At 44.3% G+C, this 14,192-nt stretch overlaps 1 protein-coding gene across 1 annotated transcript in view; it reads left to right on the forward strand.

The window, feature by feature from the left end:
• The window catches only part of MSN (moesin), an 80,612-nt gene extending 73,228 nt beyond the window's left edge, over positions 1-7,384 (forward strand). Inside the window, exons 11-13 of the mRNA XM_081897853.1 lie at positions 1,660-1,752; positions 2,864-3,097; positions 5,086-7,384. Coding sequence (XP_081753979.1) covers positions 1,660-1,752; positions 2,864-3,097; positions 5,086-5,250 — 492 coding nt within the window. The 3' untranslated portion in view covers positions 5,251-7,384. The remainder of the gene's footprint in view (positions 1-1,659; positions 1,753-2,863; positions 3,098-5,085) is intronic.
• The last annotated feature ends 6,808 nt before the right edge of the window (positions 7,385-14,192 follow it).

Consider the following 14,192-nt stretch of genomic DNA (forward strand, 5'->3'; position numbering starts at 1 on the left):
TCTCCTGCGTTGGCCACAGCGAGAACAGGATGCTGGATGGGAGGGCCTAGTGGTCTGATCTAGCAGCCAGACCCTTCTGGGGTTCTTAGGAAGTCATTGTATTTATGGATCATATAGAATTGTAGAGTTGGAAAGGGACCCAAAGGGGTAATCTAGTTCAACCCCCAGCAATAGCAGCTAAGTTATTTTATTTCATAAAGTTTATATACCACATTGACTAAAAAAAAAAAAAAGCAAACCCAAAGTGGTTTACAAAAAGAAAATGATAAAGTTATCAGTGAAACTAATTACTTAAAACATTTTTTAAAAAATAAAATCAGTGATAAACTGAAAACAGATAAAAATATGTCTGTGTTTTACCTTTCTGGGTAGGTCTGGCCAATCAAAAATGGTTTTAGAGGCACTGAAAAGACTGCAGTGAATGTCCCTTGTGTCAGTAGGCAGGGTATGCTGCTCTTCCACTTAAATGACCCCAAAGTGGCTCACAACACACTAGAGAAACATGCATATTGATACAACTGCCCATTATCAGTTCATTTCAGTACATAATGTAGTAGTCCAAATAAATAAAGAATGTTGATAACGCTGACACATTTTAAATTCCAATGTAGAATAGGCGCTGTTGTTCATCACATCAACAGGAATTATTTATGCTAGAATATAAAAATTAGATCTGCTAAGCCTTTCCAGGGTGGTCAAGTATTAATAAATAATTTAACCAGAAGCTGGGTCCTCATAAAGGCAGGAAATGGCCGCCATTTGTACTGAGCTAGAGTTGCCATTAGTCCAAAAGCTGTTGACTCTAACCGTGGAGGCTGGTGGGATTCGGGGGGGGGATTTAGAAGCAAGGGGGGAAGGATACTAGAGGTGTGAATTACTATTAAGCTTTGGAAAGTTGGCACCACTGGATAAGTCCATCAGTTTTGTTGAATTAGTTTAACTAAATAGTTTTAACTGGATTCTATGTGTAATTTTATTACTGCTTTGAATTTTGCTATGTTATGATCTTCCTTAGTGGGTCATGCAAACCACTAATCTCAATAATGCTTTTTATAGGGAGAGCAGGGGAACTGGGTGGTGGGCCGAAGAGGTCTAGGAACCACTGATCTAGAGCAGGGGTCTCCCAAGTTTTCCTTGCCTCGGGCCGGGTGTCTCCAGCAATGATTGCGCGGAGGGCGGGGGAGCATGCGTAAATGGTGTATATCCGGGTTGGAGGAGGCCTGTGTGCATGCGCACAAGCTGGTAAGACCGGCCGGCAGTGGCAGGGGTCGCTGCAGGCAGGATAAACGAGTCCCTCAGGCCTTATCCAGCCCCCGGGCCGTAGGTTGGTGATCCCTTATCTAGAGGAAACCAGGCTCCACTGCAGGCTTAAACTGTTTTAATAGTTATTCCCTCCCCAAAGGAGACCTGGGAACTGTAATTATCTTAGGGTGGTATGTGTGTATACCAGGGTTCTTCTCTTGAAGAATCGTGCACACTCACGAATCTGATTTTTGTATCAGTTTTCTTAGCTGTTTCCCAAGATCACAGCAGGGGTGTGGAAAGTACACTTTATACCTTGCAACTGAGCAAGGGCCAGATTGGGGAGTAGTGGGGCAATGTAGCATTTTAGGAGCCTGGTTGCCTACTTCACTTGTGATCTTCTGTTAATTCCTGCAGTCGTCTGAAATGATGGAGCTCACCAATAGGATCTTGCAGCTGGAACTGGCTCGGCAGAAGAAGGAGAGCGAGGCTGTGCAGTGGCAGCAAAAAGTGAGTGGGGTGACTTGGTCCTGTCTTGAAACAAGCCTTTTCCTTCCTCTCCTGTGCCTAAGAGTGACCATCCCATTTCCCCTTGTCCCAGTGATGGGGAAAAGTAAAGACACCCCATTTGCACAGAGAGGCAGGGGATCCTGCTTACAAGGCGTATTGTCCACCTTCCACAATGTCAGTGTTGCAGCAAATGTGCATTTAACCTGTGGAAAATAGACATGGCCCTCTCCAGTATACGCATGCATGATCATCTGTGATGCATGACTTTGACTCTTGCTCTAGAACAACAATGAGGGAAACCTGTGGCCCACTGGTCTGACCTGATTTTATTTATATATTTATTTATTGCATTTATATACCGTTGTTTCTGCCAAAGAACAAAAGGTGGTGTATGTGGTTCTCCCTTCCTGATTTTATCCTCACAACAACCCTGTGAGGTAGGTTAGACTTGAGGGGCAGTGACTAGCCCAAGGTCACCCAGTAGGTTTCTTGACTGACTGGGGATTCAAACCCTGGTCTCCCAGTTCATAGCCCAGCACTCTAACCACTACACCACACTGGCTTTCTCAGATGCACCAGGATGACACCGAATTAATGCAGAATCTCTTAAGTGAATTATGATTTGTCAGAATTTGACAAAAATGAGATCAACCTTCTTAAGAGAATGCTATATTAAACCTTGGACATAGTGTGCAATGCTAAGCTTACGTATAGGGTGAGAACTGGAGAGGGTAGACCACAATATAATGTATTCATTGAGAAATTGAGTCTTTATATATAAGGACGTGGGTGGCACTGTGGTCTAAACCACTGAGCGTCTTGGGCTTGCCGATCAGAAGGTCAGCGGTTTGAATCTGCACAACGGAGTGAGTTTCCATTGCTCTGTCCCAGCTCCTGCCAACCTAGCAGTTCAAAAGCACACCAGTGCAAGTAGATAAATAGGTACCACTGTGGCTGGAAGGCAAATGGCATTTCCGTGTGCTCTGGCTTCCATCATGGTGCTCCGTTGTTCCAGAAGCAGCTTAGTTATGCTGGTCACATGACCTGGAAAGCTGTCTGTGGACAAACGCCAGCTCCACTAACCCATTGGTGGGTTGATATCCTCCCTCAGGCCCAGATGGTCCAGGAAGACCTAGAGAAGACTAAAGAGGAGTTGAAGTCAGCCATGGTCACACAGCATGTTCCAGAACCAATGCAGTCTGAGAACGAACATGATGATGAGCAGGATGAAAATGCTGCTGAGGCCAGCGCAGAGCTGAGGGCACATGCCTCTGCCAAGGACCGGAGCGAGGAGCAGCGGACTACGGAGGCAGAGAAGAACGAGCGGGTCCAGAAGCACTTGAAGGTAATGTGGGGACAACACTACTTTGAGGGGGAGTGTGGCTGGTGGGCAGGGTGTGGGCCTGAGACCCGCTTCCCTCAAATGTCTAGCACCACCTTTTTATTATTATTCACGTCATAAATTTTATGCACTGCTTGATTGTACGGGGGGTGGGGGCAAGGCTCAAAGCCATTTACCAAAAAGACAAAACAATAGGGGGGCTGTAGAAACAATTATTTGAAACATTCAAAACATGAAGGACAACAATAAACATAAAAACAAGCTAGCTTTCTAGATACCTGAGTATTTTAGCAGGTGCCAGAAAAAGCACAGCAAAAGTGCCTGGCTGTTATCAATAGGCAGAGGGTTCCAAAGTGCAGGTGCTGCCGCTCTAAAATACTGATTTCTTACAAATTCAGAATGGGTATTATGTGGCACTTGTAATAGTGCCAGTTACACAGAATGAAGCAAGTGGTTGAGTGGCCATAAAGAGGGCAATGCCATCTCCCAGGTAACCTGGTCCTAGGTTGTTAAGGGCTCGATCCACCTATAGGTGGTACAAGAGTAGCATAACTAATACCATGATGTCTTTCCCATAAACCTTGGTGGTAAAAGATGCTTCATCAGCACACTTTGTTCCCCCATCCTGTCAGCCCGGTGGATTGGGGCAGGAAGTTTGAACAACCATAATATCTCATCATAACATGGATTTTTATTTGTTGGCACATTGTGGGAAACAGGATGAGAAATGTCCCAGGCTTCTGTTTTTGGCAGGAGGCTATGTGTCTCTTGTAACATCCAGTGCTTGCACTTAAGTTCCCACTTTGTTCCCAGCAGTAAATATTTTCAGATGGCTTTCACAATAAAGTTAATAAAAGGGCCAGGTGGAAATGCATCTGTCTCTTTGGCCAGCTGGACTCTACCCTCTTCTGGCAAAATGCTATTTTGGGCCCTGTCACAACAGAGCTGAAGGATCCAGTCCCCATTGTACAGACACATCTGCAATTTATCTTGGCTTCTTTCTAGCAAAATATTTTCACCCTGCACTTCAGTAAAACATTGAGGGTGGCTTCCAGTTAAATAATAATAATAATAATAATAATAATAATAATAATAATAATACAGTAAAATGAATTGAAATGAGAGTTTTAGTGTGAGAATGTAAACATTGGAGCTGTGGGTGAGAGTTTCAGATGTTTGGAGTATCAGAACTCTCTGAGTGCTATTATTGGCTCTTTACCTGCCTAAGAACATCCAGGGCAGAGCCCACCTGGTCCAGCATCCTTTCCTGTTGGGATTTACTGACCCCATATAGAGGCTTCTGAATACAAGTTGCTGGGAGCCAGAGGAGAAGAGAGCTATGTATTTTTTATTGGATTTCTATTTCCTACAAGGAGCTCAAGGTGCCATACATGGTCCCTTCCCCCATTTTATTCCCACAACAACCCTGTGAGGTGAGTTAGGCTGGGAGAAAATTACTGTCCCAAAAATTCAGCCTTGGAAAAAGAAGCTCAGTGTTCTTCTGCTTGGGTCATCCCTGCAAATTTTCCACAGGCATCTGGTTGGCCACGATGAGAGCACGATTCTGAACCAAATCAACCATTGCCCCCATCCAGCAGACTCTTGTTATGTTCTTGGATTGGCTCAGGCAATGTCACTTGATTCTTCCACTGTTGGATTTGTGAATGGCCTTCACTGAGAAGCATTCCCCTCTGGGGCTCTCTGCCCTCAGGCAACTGGGATTCCACTTGCACCAAACAGTGCAACACATTTGACTAAAACATATGGATGTTTTGATCTATTTTTTCTTTTATTGCTGATTTTATCTTTCGTATGTTGCTTTTTATGGCTTTTGCTATAATTTTATTGTGTACTGCTTGAGGGTTTTTACAATCAAGTAGTGTATAAATTCTATGAAATAAAACAAGCAAATAGTATAAATTCTATGAAATAAAACAAGCAAATAACATTTTAAAACTGGTCTTTCCTCCCTTCACGTTTTGCACCTACAGGCTCTCACGTCTGAGCTGGCCAATGCCCGCGACGAAACAAAGAAGACTGCCAATGATATGATCCATGCCGAGAACATGAGGTTGGGCCGTGACAAATACAAGACCCTCCGCCAGATCCGGCAGGGCAACACCAAGCAACGCATTGATGAGTTTGAGTCCATGTAATCATTCGTGAGCCTTCTGCTGCCTCCCCTGCACTCTTCCTCCCTCCCCCGCCACCTTTTTTCTGTGTTTAACTGCATTGTGCTGGAACCACTACAGAAGAGTCACCACAGTCTGTCTGAGAGTTGGGTGCCATCCAACATAGGGTGAAACAGGATTAGTCAGCTGTGCCTTAAAAATAATAATATATATTTTTTATGGTGATGCCCCATTTTCTTTTCTCAACCTGGGTTGAAGAGAGAAATCTGTTCCATGCAGCTTTATGAAACATCTGTGCTGGTCCTGTGACCCCCCCCCCAAGGACCCATCCCTGCCACTAGTCTCTCTAGCCATTGTTTGAAGAGACTTGTGTGTTGGGGTATCTTTACTTTTTAAGCCTGTGTAGTTTTGATAATTAAAAAAGAAGAAGTTCGGAAGGAAAAGTTACTGAAGCAGAATTTAATGTTCTTGTGCCACCCACCCACACATACATACACACGAAAGACCAAAGCTTTTTATGATTCCCAGAGGTTTAGCAGACCAAACGGATCACCCTGATCTTTTTATCACTTTGCACATGCCACTGCCTAAGCAGTTGAAAGAGGCAGGATTCCATAAATGTTGTGATCTGAGTATATTTTGTTTTCCCCTCTTGAAATGTTGCCATATCCAGTTATGTGTGTTGCTGGCCTCCAAACTTTGCTGACCACCGATTCCCACCAGAGATTGCAGATTTCAACAGTATCTGGAGGGCTCCAGGTTCCCCAACCTTGTCCAATAAGGAGATGATGTTTGGGATTGGTAGCAGCAACATACTTGGTCCCATTCATATTGACCAGCACAGTCCAACTTAAGTGTTCAGAAGAGGATGTGCATCAGCCATAAACCCCAGAGAGCAAGACAGATGTGGGGAAATATTGCAGCTGACCCTTTCAAGAGGTCTGTAGCACACACAGCTCACATTATCGGTGCCTTATGACATCCTTTTCTATGGGTGTAAAGTTTTTATAGAGTCCTCATGTTTACTTGTGACCAAATGCAAAAAAGTACCCTGTCTTCTTCACATCACCAGCCACTTGCACAGTCATAAAACCTGCCTTTGATTTTAACAAAAAGCTTCTGTCTCTGCTGCCTTGGTTGTTGGAATGCAGCAGATCTTGTCTCCAAATCTCTTTGGAGAGCCAGTGTGGTGTAGTGGTTAAGAGCAGTGGACTCGTAATCTGGTGAACTGGGTTCGATTCCTTCTCCTCCACATGCAGCTGCTGGGTGACCTTGGGCCAGTCACACTTCTCTGAAGTCTCTCAGCCCCACTCACCTCACAGAGTGTTTGTTGTGGGGGAGGAAGGGAAAGGAGAATGTTAGCCGCTTTGAGACTCCTTAGGGTAGTGATAAGGCAGGATATCAAATCCAGACTCTTCCTCCTCCTCCTTCTTTGCCTTGGAGTGCCTTTTGCTTTTCAGAATTTTTAAATGTTTTATGCGGTTTTTCTTTTAGGAGGTTGCTCCTATTTGCCTCCTAAGTCCAGACAGAACCTTCTAGTGCTACTTTGGCCACCAGTTTTTTTGGCAGGGCTTCCCTTTTTTCAAGAGAGTTTGTTATCTCACTTTTACCTGTGCCATGACCGCATCAGGTACAGCTGGGGACTGCCTGTCTCCCCACCCCAACCCCCAGTCTAAGAAGCTTCTTTTTCAAAGGAATTTTTTTTGCAGAGAAGCTGTCCTGCTCTTCTGCACCTCTAAACTCCTGAACTGCATAATCTCTTCTGATCTTCTCTGTCCGCCTCTTTCCTCCCAAAGTGTGTTAATACCAACAGTGCCACTAGAAACAGGAAAGTTGTGTGGAGAGAGTGGAACAAAGACAGGAGCTGCAGTTCAGGGGTGGGGGTCCTGTGGCTCTCCAAGGACAATGGGAGTTGTCATCCAGCAACATCTGGAGGGGCACAGGCTCCCCATCCCTGCCCTGATTCGCTCCGGTGAGGGCAGCGAAAAACCTCCCATAGCTGTCCCAAAGCCATGTCAGCCTGCTGTGGGCAGCTTGGTGTTGGCAGCCCTAGTTGCATGGAGGCAAGACTCCCTCCGCTTGCAAAATAGCACAGTCTAAATGTTTTCTGTGAGTTTGTTATGCACCCCTTCTCTCTCCTCTCTCTCTCTCTCTCTCTCTCTCTCTCTCTCTCTCTCTCTCTCTCTCTCTCTCTCTCTCTATATATATATATATACACACACATAGTGCCTTTAGGAAATGAGAGTAGGAACTGCCAGCTCCTCCTCCTCCTGAAAATATGCAACCTCATTACTTAGAACACTTTAGCACACACACACACACACACACACACACACACACACACAGCAGTTGAACTCATTTACCCTTAAACTGAAGAATATGTGATTCCTTATCACTTTTAATCACCTTTGAAAACGTTTTGTGCTCCAGACTTGTAATTTGGCAGTTTTCCTTCACATTACTGGCACACTTTGGTTCAGAGAACTACATCCTCACAAGAGAAATCAGCACAGAGCCTGCCAGGTCTGTGCTGAACTAATGAAGTAGTTAAAGCATCTCTGCATCGCTCCTGGTTGGGTCACGGAGCTCTGTTGACACCTTCCACTGGCACAGTTGCTTTTCCTCCTGCCCTTTCACTAGAAAAGGAGCAAGCCAACCTATGCCAAGAAGCCTTAACTCCTCGTGTAGTTGGTTCAGCTGTCCCCTGATCCTACCAGTATTATGTTATTCCAGTGGTATCTAATGGTATTGATTTCATTCTCTTTTTTTCTAGCTGTGCACGATTAGAAAATATTAATCTTGGAAATGTGGAGGGGGAGGGGGAAATGCCCCCCTTCTCCATGGACAAATGTATACTGTATTGTAAAGAGATTGATATTTTGCAGGAAATTAATGTAAGAAGCATTCAGTATTACCATGAGATTTTTAGACACTTTTTTAATTATTTGTTGGGATTCATGGAGGTTTCCCCTCCTCCACCCCCCAACTTGTTTACTTGCTATTACTTTGGATATATCCTGTCCTGGGGGAGAGGGGGTTACCCTATTAAGCATTTTTTTTGTGTCTGGCTTTATATTTGTGTTTTGGATTTTTTTTTTTGGCTGTAAATTATGCCTTACCTTTTTACATGTTTTGTTAAAACACCAGTTTTCCCAGGTGGGGTTGTAAGGTTGATCTGTGTCTCTGTGGGGCAGGCCAGCCATGTTGATCCTTGCCACTCAGATGCCTTGCCTGCAAAGGGGTTTTGTTAAAGTCCACAGCCTTTTCTCTTCATTCAGTGCCAATAAAGTTTAGGCCAATTGAACCCTTGGTGAGTTTGTGTGTGTGCATTATTCTGGTGATGATTGAATCTGCAGGTCCAGTTAGTGACCTGTACACACCCATGATTCTGAGAGTTTGATCTTTCAGTGTAGAATCATAGAACTGCAGAGTTGGAAGTGGGCCCAAAGTGTTATCTAGTCCAACCCCCTGCAACTCAGGAATCCTAGCTAAAGAACCCCTGACAGATGGCCATCCAATCTCTGCTTAGAAACCTCCAAGGAAGGAGGGTCCACCACCTTCCGAGGGAGTCCATTCCACTGTCAAACAGCTCTTACTGGCAGAAAGTTCTTCCTAAGGTTTTAGTCGAAATTTCCCTTTTTGTAAATTGAATCCATTGTAGATGGAAGCTGCCTGTTTACTGGGGTCAGCAGAGGGGTAGGGGCAAGATGAGCCTAGAATTGGGATGGGAATACAGCCTGTTGATTAACCAGAGTGCTATTATATCATGAGACAGCCTGTTCTACTCATGAACATCTCATGCTATTAGTAGGCATAGGCAAACTCCGGCCCTCCAGATGTTTGGGACTACAATTCCCATCACCCCTGACCACTGGTCCTGTTAGCTAGGGATGATGGGAATTGTAGTCCCAAACATCTGGAGGGCTGGAGTTTGCCTGTGCCTGCTATTTGGAAGCTTCTCTGAATTTCTGCTGAAATCTCTCCCATTTCCACCATTGGTTAAGGCCACCTGCAGTAATAGACAACTGATTAACTCTGCTCCATCCTCTGCAGAAGTCCTGAAGATGGTTGTCACGCCATCTTAATTCTTCTTCTCCGGGCTAACCATATTCAGCTCTTTTCACTTCCTTGTTTTCAGGCCCTTCGACATCTTGAAACACTCAAAGGTGGTTTTTTTTTATAAAAAAAATGAATGCATTTTAATTTATTAAGCCACTGCAAAACTCAACCCTCCTAAATTGCCTTAAAATAAGAAGCCATTTGTTCCCCTTGAATTTGATGAAATTGAAAACTCTTTGCCATGTGCTCTATTGAACCATTAGGGGGCATTGTAGAACAATATAGATAAGAGAATTTCTGTATAGTGCTGCAGGTTTGGGTTACATCTTATGCAGACGGACCATACCTCACTGGAAGAACAGGTGCCTCAATGCATGAAAGGCTTCCAGTTCAATTCCTGGTATCTCCAGGTAGGCTTGAGAAAGACTATTTATAAAGTGAGTAATTATTGTGTGCAGTGCAACCATTTTCTGCAACATGCCAAGTAATTAAAGGAGTAGAATCGTAGAACTGCAGAGTTGGAAGGTAACCCAAGAGTCCTCTAGTCCAATCCCCAATCCCCTGCAATGCAGGATTCTCAATCATACCTTGCAGATGACCATCCAACCTCTGCTTAAAAACCTCCCAAGGAAGGAGAGTCTACCATCGTGGGAGTCCGTTCCACTGCCAAAAGAGCTCTTACCGTCCAAAAGTTCTTCCTGATGTTTAGTAGGAATATCTCTTTTTCTAACTTGGTTCAGGTTCAGTTCCTAGCCTCCAGAGCAGGAGAAAGCATTATCTTTTAATCTATAATTTTATAAACTTCGGTCATGTTGCCTTTCACCTTCTATTTATGTAATTATTCCCAAGTTTCTGTCCCTTCTGCTTCCTTAATGGGAAAACCTATCTCCACATAATCACTTGCAAAATGATACTGGATTCCTGAAACTGGTCACCTTGTACAGATACAGTGTTGGCCTCTCTCATTTCTGCCTTGGGATGTGATTATAGTAGAGTCAAGGAAAGAGTTTCCAAGGGGCACAGGCAAGTCTTAATGATTTATGGCTGCAAATACTTCTTAGGCAACTCAAGGATTCCACAGGAATGAGGAAAAACATCAGATGAAGCAACCTTCACTCAGACCTTCTGGCCCCAGTTCAATGCCCTTCCAGCTCCTCTCTGGGTGTCATCTTCTGTCTTCCTAGAAGTGCAACCCTGGCTTGTTGGCCTCAGCACTTCTGGATCTGAAGAGCAGGGAGAGTGGTGGAGAGCTGTAGTTTTCCATGCACCAGTGAACAGGCCTGGAAAGGCTTTAAAAATAATTGTTGAAATAAATACAAAACATGCCCAATATTGGTACAGACCATCCCAACCCCCAAGAGATGAGGCACCCGGGCAGTTCCTGTGTTTACTCGGGGTTTTGTTTCCTTGGAAAGAAGTTCAGCAGAGTCTATGATGTCTTTAGGATATACAGGTTTGTTTACACATACAGCCGGAGTCTAAGACGGAGGGGCTCTCAGTGTTAACATTCAACAGATCTTGAAGCTTTGGATCCAGCATGGAGCAAGCAGTTCTCTGTGTCTCCAGATTCCACCTGGCTTCCAGGTCAGCTCACCCCCACCACCCTGGCACTTGTTCTCCAACCTAACAGCTAGGTGAGCAAGGAAGGCCCACCCATTTGTTCTATGACACAGAGCAACTTGTTGGGTTATGCTAATCCAGGTACCAAAACCATTGCCTGGCCAAGGGGGCTGGTTTGGAAGCTTGCGCTTCTACATTCTACCTCCACAGACAAAGGACACCACGTATTGGAAGGTACTCAGGGCATCATCCAGATGGACACCCCCTTAATCAATAACAATATCTTATAAAGATCATTTGATATAATATATAATGTACAATACTTTAATCCAATAAAATATATAATTTAAATTACTACATCCATCATTCTGCATCCTAAAGTTATTTTTTTAATAACCCCCCCAAACCAGCTATCAACTCTCATTTGATCTTGATTTCTCCAGTTCTGAGAAAATCTAATTGTTACAGTCCATGTTTCACGCCTATGCCTTCTCTGATGTGCATAAGATTAGTGGGTTTCAAATATTTTGGCAGAGACCACCCCTTAACCTCCCATGATATTATAGTTGATTCTGCCTTTTCCCAATGGAACCCAAATCTTAGCTGCAATAAATACATTAATCCATTAGCTACAACACAGGGTCCTTTTAGGGAAGGGTTGAATAGCTCTGTGGGACAGCCCTTGCTTTGCATGCAGAAGGTCCCAGGAGCAATCCCCGGGATCTCCTCTGCTAGACATTGTTAGACTATGCATCATCATTGCCATTTGGCCCTGCCCTTAGGTGTCACAGAGTCCAACAACATCAGAGGAGCAACTGGTTCTCCACACCTCATATAGCCAACACTAAACTAAGAGCCTGCTGGATCAGGCCATTGCTCAACTAGTCCAGCATCCTGCTCTCACAGGGGCCAACCAAATGCCCCAACACAAAACCGTCAAGCAGGAACGGAGCACAAGAACACTTTCCCCTGCTGTGTGGTTTCTAGCAACTGATAATCAGAACTGCTTCTGATTATGTAACCTGAGTGGTACCTCAGGTTACATACACTTCAGGTTACATAGTCTTCAGGTTACAGACTCTGCTAACGCAGAAATAGTGCTTCAGGTTAAGAACTCTGCTTCTGGATGAGAACAGAAATCATGCAGCGGCGGCGCAGCGGCAGCAGGAGGCCCCATTAGCTAAGGTGGTGCTTGAGGTTAAGAACAGTTTCAGGTTAAGAACAGACCTCCGGAATGAATTAAGTACTTAACCTGAGGTACCACTGTACTGCCTCAGACCATGGAGGCAGAGCATAGCCATCTTGGCTAGCAGCCAAGGCTGATAGCCTTCTCCAAGTATTTGTCTAGACCAGGGGTCTGCAACCCGCGGTTCCGGAGCTGCATGTGGCTCTTTTACACCTTTGCCGCTCCTCCGGGGCGGATACTAGCGAGGGGAGGAGGCGCACTGTGCGCCCCGACACTCCCCACTGTGGCGGGCGCTGTACTGGCTGTGACGTCGCATGGGGGCGGTGTGTGCGTTAGTCATGCACCGTCCCGACGTCACCTTCCCGCCCGCCCGCTACATTGTAAGGGGCATGTACGCTGGTCACTGCATTGAAAGGGGGCATGCACGCTGGTCATTGTTTTGAAGGGGAGTGAAGAACACACACACACACAAGGTAACTTGTTAACTTAACGTTTATTTCTATGAGGAGGAGTAATTCTGAGGGGTCAAACAAAGAAATAATAAAAAAAGTGACAAAAAAGTTATTTTTATAATGACGAGTTTTGCGGCTCCCAGTTTTTTTTCTTCGGAAACAGGTCCAAGTGGCTCTTTTTGTCTTAAAGGTTGCAGACCCCTGGTCTAGACTGGTGGCCATGACTACCTCCCGTGGGAGTGAGTTCCACAGTATAACTCTGTGCTGCATAAACAAGGACATCCCTTTATCTGTCCTGAATTTCCCAACATTATTCATTATATATTCCAATATACCTTATTTTTCTGTCTATAAGACGCTCCCATGTATATTGGGGGGGCTCCAATTTAAGAAAATGGGGGGAGATGGCCCCCGTGTATAATTTTGGACATTATTTTTAAGGGAAAAAACCTAGTCTTATGCGCGGAAAAATACGGTATATCCCAACAATCTGGTGACAGACCAGATGCCCCTTATAGGAAACCCACAAGCAGGACCTGAGCACAAGAGCCTTCTCCCTTCCTGTGGGTTCCAGAAACTGGTATTCAGAAGCATTGCTGCCTCCTCTGACCACAGAGTAAGCGCACAGCTGCCATGGCCAGTTGCCATTGACAACCTCCTCCTCCTTCTAGTCCAATCCTCTTTTAAATCCCTCTAGCTTGGTGCATGTACACCAAACATAATAAATAAAAACGGACTCCCCCCTTCCCCTTCAAAGGGCCTCTGTCTTGTCCTGCCTTCTGAGCAACTATCTCTCAGATGACAAAGGAGAGGTCACTGCCAGTCTTATGGGCGTCCTTGGCAAAAGGGACACTGATGGACATTCATCTCCCACATCCTTCAGTTCAAGGTTTGCCTGTGAGATAAGCCACTTTGTTTTTTTTTTTTATAAAATATTTATTAAGATTTTTAAAGAAAAAAGAAAAAAGTACATTAATAATAAACAGTATTATTTTGCTTTAACAAAGTTTCCTGTCATCTTTGAACTTCCTCACGCCTCCCGCTCCCATTTACGTCATTAATAAGTTTTTGTCAAGCAAATTATCATCTTATTTCCAACTTGTATACCAATAAAATACGTTAAAATAATTGTCCTTCAACTTTGTTTCTCTTAATCTCTCTTGTCATCATTTCCTGATCTATTTTAGTGATGGCCAATTGTTTATAACCAAGCATCTTTCTTAACATTCCATTAAATCACAATATTTTTGTAAATAAGTCTTAAATTTCTTCCAGTCCTCTTCCATCCTTTCTTCTCCCAGGTCTCGGATTCTGCCGGTCATCTCCGCCAGCTGCATATAGTCCATCAGTTGCATCTGCCATTCTTCCAGTGTGGGTAGATCTTGAGTTTTCCAGTTCTTGGCAAGTAATATCCTTGCTGCTGTTGTCGCATACATGAAAAATGTTCTGTCTTTCTTTAACACCTTCTGGTCGACAATGCCCAGGAGGAAGGCCTCTGGTTTCTTAGTGAAGGTATACTTAAATACCTTTTTCAGCTCATTATATATAATTTCCCAGAAGGCCTTCACCTTAGGGCAGGTCCACCAGAGGTGGTAAAATGTTCCTTCATTTTCCTTACATTTCCAGCATTTGTTATCTGACGAATGGTATATTTTGGCAAGTTTAACTGGGGTCATGTACCATCTGTATATCATTTTCATTACATTTTC

Source organism: Podarcis melisellensis, assembly GCF_964234715.1.
Source record: "Podarcis melisellensis genome assembly, chromosome: Z".
Taxonomy (NCBI): Eukaryota; Metazoa; Chordata; class Lepidosauria; order Squamata; family Lacertidae; genus Podarcis; species Podarcis melisellensis.